Here is an 18,708-nt window from a genome sequence, read left to right as displayed (position 1 = left end):
TTGGATTCACTTCTCCGCCAGTCCTACCTTTCAGAAAGTGGTTGATTTTCTGTTTCTAGAGTTGCTGTTCTTCTTCTCTTCAATCTCCCATTGGATTTGTAGGTGTTTGCAATCTTTAGATAAGCTATTTAGCTGATCTCCCGCTACCTGATGTAGTCTCAGTCTGCTACTTCTCCGCCATCTTGACTCCTCCCCCCCGGACTTTTAGATCTTTTGACTATAAAGCTTATTAAAGATATTATACCATTTCCCCCATGGGATTTGAAAGAAGCTCTGAGATAGAATTCTAAATTCATGTTGTGTACAATTGTGTAATGAAGTTCCCAACACCGGAATCATTTAAAAATGCCAGATGAGCCCAGGAAAAGGTAGGAGGCCACTGTGGGCTGGAGACCTCAGGAGGTGGCTTTGTGAAGGAGGTGTGCCAGGAGCTGGAACTTGAAGGAAGGCTGGGAAAACAGAAAGCTTAGAGACAGCAGTGGCTGATTTTTCTTCTTTTTCTCTTGGTAGCTTGAGCACATGTTACCTAACAGATGCTAGCTGTATGGAGCTCTCTTCTTTCTTGCATGTGAGTCAGACTTTAAAAGAGCTGTTTGTGTTTGCCAATGCCCTAGGGGACACAGGAGTATAGCCTCTCTGTGAAGGTCTGCAGCATGCAAAGGCTGTTCTCCAGAATCTTGTGTAAGTGTCTGATTATCCTTGTTCTCACAGACCTTGGCACTTGAGGTTCAGTAGGACTCTATGGTTAACAGCCACCCTCGTATCCCCATTCCTTCAGACTTTCTGAATGTTCCCTTTCTGCAGCTAGCTGTGAGTCCCTCACCCAAGTCCTGAGCTCCACCTGGAGCCTGACAAGGCTGCTTCTAATTAATAACAAAATTGAAGATTTGGGACTGAAATTGCTCTGCAAAGGATTAAAACAGCCTGACTGTCAGTTAAAGGATCTGGTGTAAGTATCATGGACTATAGCCACAGGCAGAATTTCCTGATGTTTCAGCAACTCTTAAAATTAAATGAGTATTTTTTGGCCTGGTGATTGAATCTCCAAGGAAGCAATAAATGAAGAACCAAATAATAAATGTTCCCCACTCCACAATCTCTGCTTGGTCCTGGCCCAAGGGATTTTTTTTAAACACGATACTCTGAGTTTCTACTGTGTTTTTCTAGCAGGCAAACAGAATTCCTAAAGTAACTCAGTGTAGATGAACTGATGCCAGCCTTCTCTGCTTTATTTCCTGGCAGACCGTGGACCTGCCACCTGACTGGAGAGTGTTGTCAGGATCTGTGCAATGCGCTCTACACTAATGAGTACCTAAGAGACCTTGACCTCAGTGATAATGCCTTAGGGGATGAGGGCATGCAGGTGTGATGTGAAGGGCTGAAAGTCTCCTCCTGCAAACTGCAGACCTTGTGGTAAGTGCACAGCAACTCTTTGTTCCCCGGGCTCTCATTCCCAGCTCTATATGAAATGGGGGTTCATTGTGGAACTTGGGGTAAAACTGATTTCTTTCTTGAATCCACAATTCTTCATAGGTTAGCACACTGTCATCTCACAGATATGTGCTGTGGAGCCCTTGCCTCTGTCAACAGAAATGAGAACGTAACATTGCTAGACCTAAGTGGAAACCACCTTAAGGATTTTGGAATGCAAATGCTGTGTGATGCACTGATTCAGCCAATATGTAAACTACAGACTTTCTAGTAAGTTACTATGGCAAGTGGGAGGGAGGTGGAAGGGAGGGGGTCAAGAAAGACATGTTGGGTTTGATCATAGCCCATCGAAGCGAGGAAAGAAGAAAAACTGAGGGCAAGCCATGCCTAGGCAAAATATCAGAGTAAGTGAAATGAGCAGTAGGCCTCCTCCTTGGACACAGGGACAGGGCTCAAGGCAGAGAACAGGCAGCACTGGACAGCACTGGATCTCACTGCTACGAGAAGCAGCATGGCATAGGAAAAAGAGTACCAGATCTAGATTCTATTAGGTCTGGCTTAAATACTGGGTTTAGCATTCACTGGCTACATGACTATGCTTACTTAACCTCCCTGAACTTTAGTATCCATGTCTGTAAAATGGAGCTAATACTGGTACCCGGCTATCTGGTGTTAACAGGGGGCTTGAATGAAGTGAAACGTTATTTATAAATGTACCAATTACAACTATTGGCACATAGGTGGTACTCCATAAGTGTTAGATTCTTTCCCTTTTACTCTTCTCATACTTGCCAGGGGTCTTAAATATTTACATTTGAGAGTCTTCAAGACTCAAGGAAATGAAGCTGTAATGATGCAGTTATAGGAAGCGGAGGTCTTGACTCTTTCTGGTAAATGTCCATCTGCCAGCTCAGCAGGCTGGCATGACACACAAAGTCACTCTTAATTAGGATACAGCTATGCTGTGTTGGCAGCTAACCAGTGACCAAATGGCCATTCATTTCTGGCATTCAGAACTGGAACACATAGTGGAAAATAAAGGCCGAGTGCAAAAATTCCACATTTCAAAGCCAATTTGACGGATTGAAGTGTAAATGAAAACAACATAAAAGCCTGATTACAAATCTGGCTGAAAGAGAAGCTGGTTCTCTACTAGCAAAGTGAAGTGTGTTAGTTTCAAAGGCTTGAAAGCACGGTGATTACTGCCCAGAAAAAGAGAATCATTCACGACATGATGAGCCTCAGAGATTTAGGGACCTCCATTCCATGGTGTCTTTCTCAAAAGAGGTGACTGCAGTCTATGTTGTCAACAGGTTGGAATAAGCATAATGAACAATCTTAATGTTTCTTCAAGTATTGAGTAATTTAATGTGGTAGCACTCCATAGTGTGTATGCTTCAGCAAAGGTCTTAAGTGGCAGCGACAAGAAATTATTTTGGGATGGGATGCCATTATTTGCTTTCTATTGTAAATTATTACACTGTTTCCTGTATTTCTTGCTCTTTGCCTTTTAACCAATATGCTTCCGTTCTGTTTTCGGGGCACCCTTCAAACCCTTACAATTTGTTAGCCGACAGGTTGGTAACAATGTGCAGTAATGGCTCAGAATACAAAATAAAGGACATACATGCACACACACTCACAGAATAGATACCATTCACTGACCTCAAATCAATTTTGATTTTTAGAGTATATATAAGAAATACAACGCTGTAATTAATGGAAATATATACTTACCAAGCAAGGTGAAAGGAAATTATGGATGATTTAATGTTGTGGTGGGATTGAAAGGGGGTATAATTCCAGGAGAGCCTTCTAAAAGGGGGAGTCTCAGCTGTAAATTACAAAGACTGGAGGAAGAAGGTTATTTTCTAAGAGCTGTTTGGGTGTGGGGCTGAATCTTACTCCTCATTGTATTCTCCCCTGACCCATAAAGTTCCTGGCTTAGCTTTGCATATAGTAAATACATATAGAAGACCAGTTAGTAATTTAGAGCATCTGGAGGCAAGGAAAGGGGACAGTTCATGACATGTTCAATAAAGGTTACGTGTCTAGACATTCAGAAGGTCAAGGAACAAAAGAGGCTGTGGCCTTAGAGTGGCAGAGCTCATCTTCATTCATTCCACAGGTACTTGCTAAGTATCTGCTATGTGCTAGGCACATGTGCCGGGTGCTAGGAGACAAGAGTGAATAAGACACAAGACATAATCTATGCTCTTCAGGGGCCAGGGGGCTTAGTGGTAGAGACAGGCACATAAACTGAAGAATATAATAGGGTGATCATGTGGTCTTAAGAGAGTCCGGGCAGGAGACAACTCACCCAGTCCAAGAGGGTCAGGGAAAGCTTCTTGGAGGAAGGACTACCTGAGTTAAGTCTCAGGACTATTGCCTGGAGAAATGGGGGTAAGGATAAAGAAGGGTAGCCCATGCTCAGGAGATAGCTTGAACAAGGTAGCCAGACAATATATTAACTGCATGGTTTATGATAAATGATGGGGAAAGGGATGGGAAGGAATTTGCTCTTGGTGGAGCATAAAGTACAAAACAGAACGTGTCAAGAAGTGAGACTGGGGGGTGGGGTAGGCAAGGCCTTGTATGCCATCTGTGGTTAGTAAGGCCTGTTAGCAGAGCTCTGAGTGCAAACTCAGTCATTGCTCTCTTTCTCTCACATACTATAGTAGTAGTCCATTTTGAGGCCTCTCTTCACCTTTTCAAAACTGGTCACTATGATAGAGCCAGTTTTGCCCCCTGCTTCTCTGTTTCTCACTGCCACAGGGGGCTGATGTTAAGAGCTGACCCTAACCAGTCCCACAGAAATTTGGTTACTAGACACTGATATGCTGGCTGGTCTGGATCCCTGCTAGCCCTGCAGTGCCATCATACTGGGGCTCTGAGATTACAGATCTTTTAATCCACATGCAAACATGCAGCCATTGTTCTCTAAAGTATTGCATGTGTCAGGGTGGTTGGGTCTAGAGGAGCTTCTGGAATCAGCCACGGGTGTATATATATAGGAGACCTGCCCTTGCCCCACAAAGGTGTAGGTAGGCCCCTGAGTTGAGTCAGGGTCCCCACTTGAGCCTTTTTCTTTCTTCAAGATAATTTTATTTTATGGGCCTGTTGCCTTTCCCAGGCACTGGACCTTGGATCAACGTCCTTGATGCATGTTCCTAATTCTAAATTTGGAAAGAAAGGGTTGAGAGTAATTGGTCTCTTAACTCCCAGAAGACCTCTGGGCTTCCTAAGCATATTGACTCACCTCTTCCCAACAGTGAGCTTTGCACATCAAGAGGTAAGACAGCTTTTGCTACATCACTCAAAAAAAAAAAATTCTCAGGGCGCCTGGGTGGCTCAGTGGGTTAAGCCGCTGCCTTCGGCTCAGGTCATGATCTCAGGGTCCTGGGATCGAGCCCCACATTGGGCTCTCTGCTCAGCGGGGAGCCTGCTTCCCTCTCTCTCTCTGCTTGCCTTTCTGCCTACTTGTGATCTCTCTCTCTGTCAAATAAATAAATTAAATCTTTAAAAAAATGTTTAAAAAAAATTCTCAAGATCTTGTTACACTTCCATGACATTAAATGTCTACTTACCCTATAATTCTATAATTACCAAGGTTACTCATTTTACTTTGCTAGATAAAAATTAGCTTCTATGCACTAAAAACTAAAATCTTTGTCTCACTACACACTTGAAAGAGCTTGTACCTTCTTTTGTAGTCAATGGGTTTTAACTGTGGAAATACATGTAAAGCTTGAAGTGCCTGTTGGACACTGTGGGAAGTTTTCTAGTAGCTGGGCAGTTGGATATAGGAGCCTGCCCTGGAGATGATAGCTGAAGCCATGACAATGAATGAGATCCTCTAGGGAGAGTGAGAAGAGAAGAACCTCTGAGGAACATCTCTGGGGAATTGCCTTGGGCAATACCAACTTTTAAGAGGTGGGTATGGAAAGGAAAGCCCATGGAGTAAACCAGGAGAGAAACTGTGTCCTGGAAGCTATGGGAAAAGTGAGTTTCAATGAAGAATTGCTCAACAGTGTCAAATGCCGCAGAGAGGGCCAAAAGGATGAGTGCTGAAACCTGTATCCATTGGATTTAGTCATTAGGAAGCCATAGGTGATTCTGTCGAGGTCTGTTTCAGTGGTGTGGTGGGGCTGGAAACCAGACTGCCATGACTTGAAGAGACTGGAGATGAGGAAGGGGAGAAGGAGCAGAGACTAGAAGTTTGTGAAAAGGGGACACCTGGGAGGCTCAGTTGGCTGAATGTCTGTCTTTGGCTTAGGTCATGATCTCAGGGTCCTAGGATCAGGCTCCCTGCTGTGGGAAGTCTGTTCCCCTTGCTTGTGCTCGCTCACTCGCTCTCATAGACAAACAAACAAATAAATGAATTTGTGAAAAGGAGGAGAGATGTGGGGCTGTAGCTGGGAGGACTTGTGGAACTGCAGGAAGGAGGGAGTTGTTCTTTTTCCTTCTTGGCTTTGTTGAGGATAGGGAGATTTGTAGGCTGAATGAAAGGAGCCAGTAGAGAGGAAGAGGTTACATATACAGGAGCAGGAACTAATGGGCTAATGCAGGAGGGCCTTGGACAAGGGCAGAGTGGGACGAGAGTGAGAGTCCAAGAGGAAGCGAAGCATTTTCTCAAGGAGAGCAGCCAAGGCTGAGGGAGGAGGTAGCTGGCTGAGCAGGTGAAGTAACTGAATGGTGCTGGGAGCAAGGAGAATGGGAATCTTATCCTCGAGGACAGGAAAACTAGTGAAGGCAACTGTTGGCTTGACTTGACACAAGACTTTTCATTTTTCATAGCATTGACACAGATCATTTACATGAAGAAACATTCAGAAAGATGGAAGCTTTAAAAATGAACAAGCCTGGGGCTCCTGGGTGGCTCAGTGGGTTAAGCCTCTGCCTTCAGCTTGGGTCATGATCTCAGGGTCCTGGGATCGGGCCCCGCATTGGGCTCTCTGCTTGGCGGGGAGCCTGCTTCCCCCTCTCTCTCTGCCTGCCTCTCTGCCTACTTTTGATCTCTCTCTTTGTCAAGTAAATAACAAAAGTCTTTAAAAAAAAAAGAATAAGCCTGGAATCACCTGGTAGTTTCCAAGGAGAGCCCCTGAATCAGCTGCATATAGACCCCCGCCCCCCAATCTGGCACCATCTTTAACAGTTGTGCAATATTCTTGTTCAAATCCTGTTAACCTTTGCTGAGGACCCTAGTGTGAAGCAAGTGGCAGTGATAGCTATTTGTTACATAGAATCATCCACTAAGTAGGATGTGAAAGGCAGAAGCACTTTAGTTCAAATGTCTTCAGCAATAATACATTCATATATTGTGTTATAAAGTTTACTGTGTCTCCACAGAAATCCTCAAAGGTAGGAAGATGAGGCTCAGAGGGGTTGTGATTAGCTGTAGGTCACACCGCTCATTAGTGAGAGAACTGGGACTGGAATCTAGCCAGGATTTACAATACCCAGACCAGGCAGGGAAACAATAGGAAAAAAGATGTGAATGAGTCAACTTGAAGAAACGAGATACTTGAAATGACTAAAGGGCAAGAGGGTACATGAACACATGTTCTGTCTTATGGTGCTGATTTTAAGTAAAACTATAATTCATGAAAGAGAGAGAGAGGAATGAGTAGGGTTGATAGGTAAAGGCTTCCTGGAAGTGCAACTTGATGTGGGCCTTGAGACTGCAGGCAACAGGGCTATGTTTGTGAGCAGCTCACTAAAAGTGCTTAGCAAGAGACAAATGTTGGCAGTAGGGTTCTCCGAGCTGCAGCAGTATCTGCGCCCTAGGCTCCTAAGGGTGCTCTCCGGTTCCCAGGCTCAGCTCCCTTTCTGAACTTTTAATACCTACTCCATGTGTTTGTTCTTGTTCATGGACTCCTATGGCCAACTCCCTCCTCACCCCTGGCAGCATATCACATAGCCTAGCACAACTCCTACAGGACCCCATGCTTCTCTCTCTGCCTAGCTTCCACAGAACACCAGATGAGATGAGTGCAGGGAGGGAATGCCAGGTAAAGAAAACAGCACGAAGTCCACGAAATAGGTGAACGTGGTGTGGGCTGGACAGAAAGGTAGGCTGACTTGATTAAGGTGTAGAGTTGTCTCTGGAAGCTACTTGACTAGCGCTGGGACCCTAAATAAGTCACACAGACTCTTACAGTTTCTATTTTCTCATCTGCAAAATGGGGGTAAATTGACATTAACCTTGCAGGGTGGTTGTTCCCAACATGGTGCCAACACACGCACAGTAGGTACTGGAATGGTGGCTATTTGTAGGAGGGTATAAATGCAATATAACAGCTGTGTAGTCTTTGAGCTCCCAGATTTTCCTGCTGTGTAGTCAGTGTTAACTGTGCATTTGAACGAAATGTGTATGCCAGAGATAGTAAAGCTAACAGGAGAAGGGACACGTAGTGAGGAGTTACTGGAAGTGAGAGGTCCAGCTGCTCCATGTCCTCATCCATCATCACGTGTTGTTCCTGGCTACCCTGGGAGATGATAACTTTCATCTCATTTCAGGAGACCACATCTGGCCTGAGAAGAATGGTCAAGACTTTGTTTAAGTTCTTTCCCTTTAGTTATTTAATACTTATTTATTGAGAATTATTATGTGTGCCAGGTGTTGTGCTAAATCTTGGCTTTACAGAGACGAATATGCCTTTTCCTGTGCACATCCCCTGCCATCTTCTCTAACTGCCCTGGTCCCTCTGTCAGTCTAGTAAACAAACATCTGATAAAATTCAGTCACATTAAGAACTTAAGGATATAATATTGAATGAAAGATTGCAGAACTCTGTGCGTGTGTATGTTTGTGTGTGTCCTGTTTGTATCCAAAAAGATAAAGATACATGTGTATGTATATGTCCAGAATATATGTAGAATAATGTATGCAAGAAACTGCTAACTAGAGTTATCTCTGTCAAGAGGAATTTGATGAGCAGGAGCAATGAGAGAAAAGGAATTTCTGTTTTTACTTATAACCCTCTGTTCTACTTGATGTTTTTACCATGTGCGTGCATTAATTTAAAATTAATAAACTTGATATTAAAAATAAAACTGACCCAAGGAGTTATTTTTCTTCTTTTCAAAATGTGACAATTTAGAATAAAATACAGGGCAGGCTTATATAAGCATGACAGAAGCCTAAAGGAAAAGAATACAAGATTTGACATCAAAATTTAAAAAAAAATCTTTACGAGAAAAATCCATAAATAAAATGAAAAGACTAGTGATTAGCTGGAAGAACATATTTGGCACACATATAAATAACAAATCTATGAAAAACAAAACATGACGGACTTCTACTTCCAGCAATGATGAAGTAACAGTGAATGGATTCATCTTCCCACATTAACAACTCAGAAATGGGCAAAATATATGAAATGGCCATTTTCAGATATTGGATAACAAGCAGAGTTGGTAAAAATAAAAAACAAACAGCAAGATGGTAGTTTTAAACAGAACCGTATCAATAATCATATTAAAGTTAATGGTCTCACAGCAACCCAATTAAAAGGCTGAGATTGGTAGAATACAAAATTTAAAAAAACACAACCATATGCTGGCTATAGGAAACCCACTTTAAATAAAAACACAAATAGTTGAACAGAAAAGGTAGGGAAAAGATACACCATGTTAACTCTGATTTTTAAAAAGCTGGAGTGACTATATTATCAGATAAAGCAGGTTGCCAGCAAAGAATATTATCAGAAATACAGAGGGCTATTTTATAACAATAAAGTGGTTAATTTGTCATTAGGACATGACAAACCCAAAAATATATGAACCTAAATAACACATTAAAAATACATGAAGCAAAAACTGACTGAGCAAAGAAAAACAGACAAATCCACAATTTTAGAGACTTCAACATCTTTCTCACTAATTGAAAAACCAAGGAGACAGAAAATAAGCAAAAATATGTAGATGATTTGAATAACACAAGTAATAAATTTGACCTAATTGACACCTACACAACACTCAGCCCACCAACAACAGAAAACATATTCTTTACAAACCCACATTGAACATTTACCAAGACAGACAATATCTCTGCTGTATAACAAGTCTCAATAAAGTTAAAGGATTCAAGTCAAATGAAGTGTGTTCTCTGACCACAATGGTGTTAAATTAAAAATTGGTAAAAGAGATATGGAAAATTCTCTGAATATTTGAAAAATAAAGCACTTCTAAATAATCTATCGCTTGAGAGTAAGTCTAAAAGAAAAGTTGAAAGTATTTTAAACTGAGTGATATGAAAATATGAGACATACAAATTTGTAGGATATAGCTAGAACAGTGCTTAGAGGGACATTTATAGCACCAAACAACTATATTAGAAAAGAAAGATCTTAAATCAATGACTTCAGCTTCCTCAATAAGAAACTTAAAAAAGAAAAATTTTAATTCAAAACAAGCAGAAGATATGAAATAATAAATATAAGAACAGAATACATATATACTATATGATTCCATTTTTTATAAAGTTCTAGAAAATTCAAAGTATTATAATAGCAGATTAGTGGTTACCCAGCAACAGAGTTGGGTAGAGGGAGGGATGCATTACAAAGGGGCACAAAAATATTTGGAGGTAATGGGTATGTTCATTATCTTGTTTGTGGCAGTGATTTCAGTCAAAATTCATCAAATTTTTCTTTTTAAATATGTCTAGCTTATTTTATGTGAATAGATATTTATGTTAATAGAGCTGTAAACACGCACATGCATACGTGTGTGCTCATACACACACACACACACACACACACACACACACACACACACAAGCATGTCTGAAAGACTTATTTAAGAAGATCAGTTGTTTAACCCCCTTATTCTACAGATAAGGAACCTGGAGTCCAAAGAGGGCAAGATCACACAGCCAATTCATAAGACTGGGATTAGAATTTAAGTATCTTTAATCCAAGTAGTGCTTTTCTTAGTGTATCAAAGGCAGAAGTCAGATTAAAGGAATAAATTAAATGGTGGGTTTTCAATCATTTGTGGCATACCCCTGGGAAAGAAACATGGGCATGGTGAAAAGGAGTGACTTCCCCAGGATTCTTTCAATGACATGCTGGAATTGGTTTGTACTGACTCATGAATATTGGTGGTTACATTTTCAGGAAGTTTGAAAGTCAGTTATTAAAGCCATTATTAGAAATTAAATGATATAAACTTGCAATTAAATACATTTGTATTAAAATAATGATCATAAATACGCTAAACACACCACTTCCTAATTATTTTGCTACATTTTACTATCTGTGCTCTTGAGGTTTTCACTTCTATTGTATCTTGGGACATCCTCACCAACATGTCATTTCCTGACTTGTTAATATTAGTCATTCTGACTGGTGTAAGGTGATATCTCACTGTGGTTTTGATTTATATTTCTCTGATGGCGAGTGACGTTGAGCACTTTTTCATGTGTCTGTTGGCCATTTGGATGTCTTCTTTGCAGAAATGTCTGTTCGTGTCTTCTGCCCATTTCTTAATTGGATTATTTGTTTTTGGGGTGTTGAGTTTGATAAGTTCTTTATAGATTTTGGATACTAGCCATTTATCTGATATGTCATTTGCAAATATCTTCTCCCATTCTGTTGGTTATTTTTTTGGTTTTGTTGACTGTTTCCTTTGCTGTGCAAAAGGTTTTGATCTTGATGAAGTTCCAATAGTTCATTTTTGCCCTTGCTTCCCTTGTCTTTGGCAATGTTTCTAGGAAGAAGTTGCTGTGGCTGAGGTCGAAGAGGTTACTGCCTGTGTTCTCCTCAAGAATTTTGATGGATTCCTGTCTCACATTGAGGTCTTTTATCCATTTTGAGTCTACTTTTTATGTGGTGTAAGGAAATGGTCCAGTTTCATTCTTCTGCATGTCACTGTCCAATTTTACCAACACCATTTGTTGAAGAGACTGTCTCTTTTCCATTGGACATTCTTTCCTGCTTTGTCAAAGATTAGTTGACCATAGAGTTGAGGGTCTATTTCTGGCCTCTCTATTCTGTTCCATTGATCACATATATGTTTCTTTTTGTGCCAGCACCATACTGTCTTGACGATTACAGCTTTGTAATAGAGCTTGAAGTCTGGAATTGTGATGCCACCAACTTTGGTTTTCTTTTTCAACATTCCTTTGGCTATTCAGGGTCTTTTCTTGTTCCATATAAATTTTGGGATTATTTGTTCCATTTCTTTGAAAAAAAATTGGTGGTATTTTGATAGGGATTGCATTAAATGTGTAGATTGCTTTGAGTAGCATAGACATTTTCACAATATTTGTTCTTGCAATCCATGAGCATGGAACATTTTTCCATTTCTTTGTGTCTTCCTCAATTTCTTTCATGAGTACTCTGTAAGTTTTCTGAGTATGGATTCTTTGCCTCTTTGGTTAGGTTTATTCCTAGGTATCTTATGGTTTTGGGTGCAGTTATAAATGGATTGACTCCTTAATTTCTCTTTCTTCTGTCTTGCTGTTGGTGTATAGAAATACAACTGATTTCTGTGCATTGATTTTATATCCTGACACTTTACGGAATTCCTTATGAGTTCTAGCAGTTTTGGAGTGGCGTCTTTTGGGTGTTCCACATAAAGTATCATATCATCTGCAAAAAGAGTTTGACTTCTTTGCTGATTTGGATGGCTTTTATTTCTTTTTGTTGTCTGATTGCTGAGGCTAGGACTTCTAGTACTATGTGGAATAGCAGTGGTGATAGTGGATATACTTGCTGTATTCCTGAACTTAGGAGAAAAGCTCTCAGTTTTTCCCCATTGAGAATGATATTCAGTGTGGGTTTTTCATAGAAGGCTTTTTATGATACTGAGGTATGTTCCTGCTATCCCTACACTGTGAAGAGTTTTGATCAAGAAAGGATGCTGTACTTTGTCAAATACTTTTTCAGCATCTATTGAAAGTATCATATGGTTCTTGTTCTTTCTTTTATTAATGTATCACATTGATTGATTTGTAGATGTTGAACCAACCTTGCAGCCCAAGAATAAATCCCACTTGGTCGTGGTGAATAATCCTTTTAATGTACTGTGGATCCTATTAGTTAGTATTTTGGTGAGAATTTTTGCATCCGTGTTCTTCAAGGATATTGGTCTGTAATTGTCCTTTTTGATGGGGTCTTTGTGTGGTTTTAGGATCAAGGTAATGCTGGCCTCATAAAATGAGTTTGGAAGTTTCCCTTCCATTTCTATTTTTTGTAACAGTTTCAGGAGAATAGGTATTAATTTTTCTTTAAATGTTTGGTAGAATCCCCCTGGGAAGCCATCTGGCCCTGGGCTCTTGTTTGTTGGGAGATTTTCGATGACTTCTTCAATCTCCTTAGTAGTTATGGGTCTGTTCAGGTTTTCTATTTCTTCCTGGTTCAGTTTTGGTAGTTTATATGTCTCTAGGAATGCATCTGTTTCTTCCAGGTTGTCAAATTTGCTGGTATATACTTGCTCATAATATGTTCTTATAATTGTTTGTATTTCTTGTGTGTTGGTTGTGATCTCTCCTCTTTCATTCATGATTTTATTAATTTGGGTCCTTTCTCTTTTCTTTTTGATAAGTCTGGCCAGCAGTTTATCAATCTTATTAATTCTTTCAAGAACGAGCTCCTAGTTTCTTGGATTTTTTCTACTGTTCTTTTGGTTTCTATTTCATTGATTTCTGCTTTAATCTTTATTATTTCCCTTCTCCTGTTGGGTTTAGGCTTTCTTTGCTATTCTTCCTCCAACTTCTTTAGGTGTAGGGTTAAGCTGTGTACTTGAGGCCTTTCTTGTTTCTTGAGAAAGGTTTGTATTGCTATATACTTTCCTCTCCAGACCACCTTTGCTGTGTCCCAAAGATTTTGAACAGTTGAGTTTTCATTTTCATTTATTTCCATGAATTTTAAAAATTCTTCTTTAATTTCCTAGTTGCCCCATTCATTCTTAATAGGACGCTCTTTAGCCTCCATGCTGCTCATTTGAGTTCTTTCCAATTTTCCTCTTGTGGTTGAGTTCTAGTTTCAAAGCATTGTGGTCTGAAAATATGCAGGGAATGTTACCAGTCCTTTGGTACCAGTTGAGACCTGATTTGTGACTCAGGATGTGATCTATTCTGGAGATTGTTCCATGTGCACTAGAGAAGAATGTGTATTCTATTGCTTTTGGATGGAATGTTCTAAATATATTGTGATGTCCCTCTGGTCCAGTGTATCATTTAAAGCCTTTATTCCCTTGTTAATCTTTTACTTAGATGATCTGTCCATTTCAGTGAGGGGGGTGTTAAGGTCCCCTACTATTATTGTATTGTTGTTAATGTATTTCTATGATTTTGTTATTAATTGGTTTATATAATTGGCTGCTCCCATGTTAGGGGCATAAATATTTAAAATTCTTAGATCTTCTTATTGGACAGACCCTTTGAGTATGATATAGTGTCCTTCCTCATCTCTTATTATAGTCTTTGGCTTAAAATCTAATTGATCTGATATAAGGATTGCCACCCCAGCTTTCTTTTGATATCCATTAGCATGGTAAATTGTTTTTCACCCTCTCACTTTAAATCTGGAAGTGTCTTTTGGTCTAAAATGAGTTTCTTGCAGACAGCATATCATGAGTCTTGTCTTTTTATCCATTCCGATACCCTATGTCTTTTGATTGGGGCATTTGGCCCATTTACATTCAGGGTAACTATTGAAAGATATGAATTTAGTGTCATTGTATTGTCTGTAAGGTGACTGTTACTGAATATTGTCTCTGTTCCTTTCTGGTCTGTTACTTTTAGGCTCTCTCTTTGCCTAGAGGTCCCCTTTCAATATTTCCTTAGAGTTGGTTTGGTGTTCACAAATTCTTTTAAATTTTGTTTGTCCTGGAAGTTTTTTATTTCTCCTTCTATTTTCAATGATAGCCTAGCTGGATATAATATTCTTGGCCGCATATTTTTCTCATTTAGTGCTCTGAATATATCATACCAGTCCTTTCTGGCCTGCCAGGTCTCTGTGGATAGTTCTGCTGCCAATCTAATATTTCTACCATTGTATGTCACAGACTTCTTGTCCTGAGCTACTTTCAGGATTTTCTCTTTGTCTCTGAGACTTGTAAGTTTTACTATTATATGACAGGGTGTGGACCTATTTTATTTATTTTGAGGATGGTTCTCTGTGACTCCTGGATTTTGATGCTTGTTCCCTTTGCCGAATTAGGGAAATTCTCTGTTATAATTTTCTCCAATATACCTTTCTCCCCTCTCTCTCTTTCTTCTTCTTCTGGGATGCCAATTATTCTAATGTTGTTTTGTCTTATGGTATCACTTATCTCCCGAATTCTTCTCTTGTGGTCTAGTAGTTGTTTATCTCTCTTTTTCTCAACTTCTTTATTCTCCATCATTTGGTCTTCTATATCACTAATTCTTTTTTCTGCCTCATTTATTCTTGTAAGAGCCTCCATTTTTAATTGCACCTCATTAATAGCTTTTTTAAAATTTCATCTTGGTTAGATTTTAGTTCTTTTATTTCTCCAAAAAGGGATTTTATTTTTCCAGAAAGGGATTCTCTATTATCTTCCATGCTTTTTTCGAGTCCAGCTAACACCTTGATAATCATCATTCTGAACTGTAGTTCTGACATATTAGTAATGTCCATATTGATTAGGTTCCTAGCCATAGGTACTACCTCTTGTTCTTCTTTCTGTGGGAGTTTTCCTGCCTTGTCATTTTATCCAGATAAGAATAGATGAATGAGAGAACGAAATACTAAAAGGGTAGAAATGACCCCAGAAAAATATACACTAACCAAATCAGAAGAAACCTATAACCAGGGGGAGAAGAAAGGGGGGGAAAAGAAAAAAAAATTATTAGACTGGTGAATAGAACAGAGCCACACACTTGATTTTGGGTGTATTTTGGTGTATTAGAAGAAACTACCTCCCAAAATTTTAAAGAAAGAAAAATATATATATATATATACACATACACAAATAAGGGTAAACATGATAAAGGGTAAGATTCCAAAAAAGGAATTGATAAGAAGTTGGTTGAAAAAAGAAAAAAAAGAAGAAAGAATGTGAACAGGCTGGAGACTAGAACAAAGCCATATGCTAGATTTCGGGTATATTTTGATCTACTAGAAGAAACTGTATCCCAAAATTTTAAAGAAAGAAAAACCTATATGTATACAAAAAATAAGATTAAATACAATGAAGAGATAGAGTATGAGTATAGTAATAAAAATTTTAAAAAGATTTTTAAAAAGGTATTGATAAGATAAAATAGTTAAAAAGGTTAAAATAGGAAAGAGGAAAAATAAAAAAATAGAATAAGAAAAAATAAAATTAAAAAAATTTAACTGTATTGCTGTATTCCCGTTTTTCTGAGGTTTTGCAGTTCTCATTGATTGGTGAACTTGGTCTTGGCTGGATGTTCTTGCTGATCTTCTGGGGGAGGGGCCTGTTGCAGTGATTCTCAAATGTCTTTGCCTGAGGCAGAATTGCACCACCCTTGCCAGGGGCCAGGCTAAGCAATTTACTTGGGTTCACTCTTGGGAGCTTTTGTTCCCTGAATGCTTTCTGTACAGCTTTGGAGGACAGGATTGAAAATGACAGTCTCCCAATCTCCGGCCCCATAGAAGCCAAGAACTTGGGGCCCCACTCCTCAGCGTACCCTCAGAGAAAGTAGTCAATCCCTCCTCTCTCCCTGGTCTACGGCTGCACTCTGAGATCACCCAGCCTGTGACCGAGCATTTCTATCTCTGATGCACAGCCCCACTTGGAGTCTCCAAACCCAGCAGATTCATGCCATGCTCCTGCACCACCCCTTTTGGAGGAGGAAGATGAGTCTCCCCAGATCTGCTGCTTGTGGTGTCCTTGCTCGAAAAGCAGTGGCCCAACTGTGCCTCAGATCACAGTTTAAAGTAACCCCGAGCTGGGAGCCCCTCCTCAGCTCCATCTCTGCAGCTAGTTTCCTCACTCTGATACCTGGGGTCTCTGCTGCACTCAAGCACCCCTGATCTTTCTGTGACCCTGTGGGTCCTGAGACCACACTGTCTCTGGGAGGGCTCCACGCCCTGCTTAGCCTCTGTAGTGATGTCCCTCCGTGGAGCAGATTTCTAAAAGTTCTGATTTTGTGCTCCACTGCTCTACCACTTGCTGGGAGCCAGCCCCTCCCCCTGTGGTCTATCTTCCCATATATCACCTCGGATTCACTTCTCTGCCTGTCCTACCTTCTGGTGGTCAATTTTCTGTTCCTAGAATTGTGGTTCTTCTTCCTTTTGAGCTCCTGTTGAGTTTGTAAGTGTACAGAATGGTTTGATAACTATCTAGCCAAATTCCTGGGACCTGAGAATATTTAGGTCTCCTACTCCTCTGCCATCTTGCTCCTCAGAAGCTTGTGGTGGAAATGTTAAATGATGGTGTACTCTGCTTCTCTTCTCTAGTACATGTTCAATAACATCACCTTTGTGTCTTGAAATTGGCTACGGTGGCAGTGTTTATACCACAGAACTCAGCAAATGAAACATATAGAGATCTCCCCACTCCCACCAGAGATCAGGTTGTTAAACATTTAAGCAGCAGTTATAGGCCTTGAATCATTACTTGCCCTGGAATTCATTTAAGGCTGACCCAGAAGACAAACCATCAGTGCCTAAGGTCATTCTAGGTAAACTGTGGGCAGGCAATAAATGTTTAAGGGTAATCAGCCATCCCAGTTTGTGTATACTTTTGATTCCTGAACATCCCAGGGAACTCCTCAGTCCTGGGAAAGCCAGAATGGTTGATCATTCTAGTGTTTGCACATTTAACAACAACAAAAAAAAGGAACCAGGTGTGTAAATCAATTGAAAACTATCTCTTTTTGTGGGGAAGTAGCCCAAATGGATCTCTTTCTGTGAGATAACTAGTGGCACAGTGCATAAAGGCCCACACATTACATAATCTCAATAGTAGCTAGGAGGAATGACAAATCTTCTATACAGTAGGTGATTGAGAAATGCCCACTGGTGGTAGGTGACTGGAGAGAGGCAGGCCTACAGTTCAAATGGAGGCCGAAAGATGGTGGGTGCTCTAGAGTTTGGTCTACCAGCTGATGGCAACTATAGGTGGAAACAGACTCTGGATCTGAGGCAGGCAGGGGTTGGAGAAGCCTCAGAAGGGTTTCAAAAAAGACTGTGATAATGGGTGTGAATGCTAAAGGGAATGGCTGCAACTTTGAAGTGTTTACTTCAAAGTGTTTGAAGTGCTTCTTAGCCCTTTGAGGACATCAAAGGAGTTTACTGGGAAGGATGTGCCCATTCCACTTGGTTTTACTTTTCTTCTGTTCAAGGCTCACTCCATCCAAGGGCTGTGCAGTCAGTTGTCCTATGCAGCATGGGAAAGTTTTCTCTGACTAAAGATCTGCCCGGTCCTTCCCTACCTCCCCCCCGCAGACCTGCAATTTTCACCAAAGTCAGTCTCTTTCATGAAAAAACAAGAACTTAGAAGCAGCCTATTAACATTTGACCTCAGATTAGTAAATTAGTTTCTGATTGGTTCCCCAGAGTCTAGAACATACAGAGCAAGCGAGCTTTGGTGGTGAGAAAAGGAAAGGGGAAGGTTCTGGAGCATTGTCAAACAACATGCCAGCCCTGGTCTTGGCATATCAGTAAAAGCCTAAATTGGTGGTAATGACCTGGGCAAGGAAGGGCAACATCACAAACAAATGTCACATGCTTCCCAGTTGTATTTAAGGTCGATTCAGTTTCTTTTGCCCACTTGTCTCATTCTTGCTTTTCCAATGCCTGGAAATCTTCCTTGAAAAAGTCCCATTACCTGTGTGAATATGTCACACTCCTCACCAAGCCATTCTGTAATCACCATCAGAAGGGGTCAGGGAGGTATGGCTCCTTTTCCAAAAGAAACAGATAATAATTAATAATAGTAATAATAGTAGTAGTAGAAATTATTACTGTTCAAGCACTTAGTTGTGACAGGCATTGAGTTTTACTGTATTTTCTTTTGCTCTTTACTCTTTATTATGGAAGTAGAGTTGACACAAAATGTTACGTTAGTTTCAGGGTGACTCCATAATTCTCCATCTTATGTTGTGCTTACAGATGTAGCTACCACCTGCCATCATATAACACCAGTACAACACCACTGACAAGATTCCCCATGCTGTATCTTTCATCCCAATGACATATTCATTTCATACCTGGCAGCTTGTACCTCCCACTACCTTTAACCCATTTTCTCCATCCTTCCCATCCCCCTGCCCTCTGGCAATCATCAGTTTGTTCTCTGTATATATGGGTCTGTTTCTGCTTTTTTTTTTTTTTT

General features: G+C 40.3%; 1 protein-coding gene across 1 annotated transcript in view; it reads left to right on the top strand.

Annotated features, from left to right (window-relative positions):
* Positions 1-16,072, top strand: part of LOC111161280 (NACHT, LRR and PYD domains-containing protein 3) — a 45,257-nt gene extending 29,185 nt beyond the window's left edge. Inside the window, 6 exon segments of the mRNA XM_022524863.1 lie at positions 511-681; positions 779-949; positions 1,243-1,413; positions 1,534-1,701; positions 6,229-6,311; positions 15,972-16,072. Coding sequence (XP_022380571.1) covers positions 511-681; positions 779-949; positions 1,243-1,413; positions 1,534-1,701; positions 6,229-6,311; positions 15,972-16,072 — 865 coding nt within the window.
* The last annotated feature ends 2,636 nt before the right edge of the window (positions 16,073-18,708 follow it).

The sequence above is a fragment of the Enhydra lutris genome, unplaced genomic scaffold (genome assembly GCF_002288905.1).
Source record: "Enhydra lutris kenyoni isolate GAN:26980312 unplaced genomic scaffold, ASM228890v2 scaffoldscaffold83, whole genome shotgun sequence".
Lineage (NCBI taxonomy): Eukaryota > Metazoa > Chordata > Mammalia > Carnivora > Mustelidae > Enhydra > Enhydra lutris.
The sequence above is the reverse complement of the archived record's forward strand: the minus strand, read 5'-3'. Positions and strand labels throughout refer to the sequence as shown.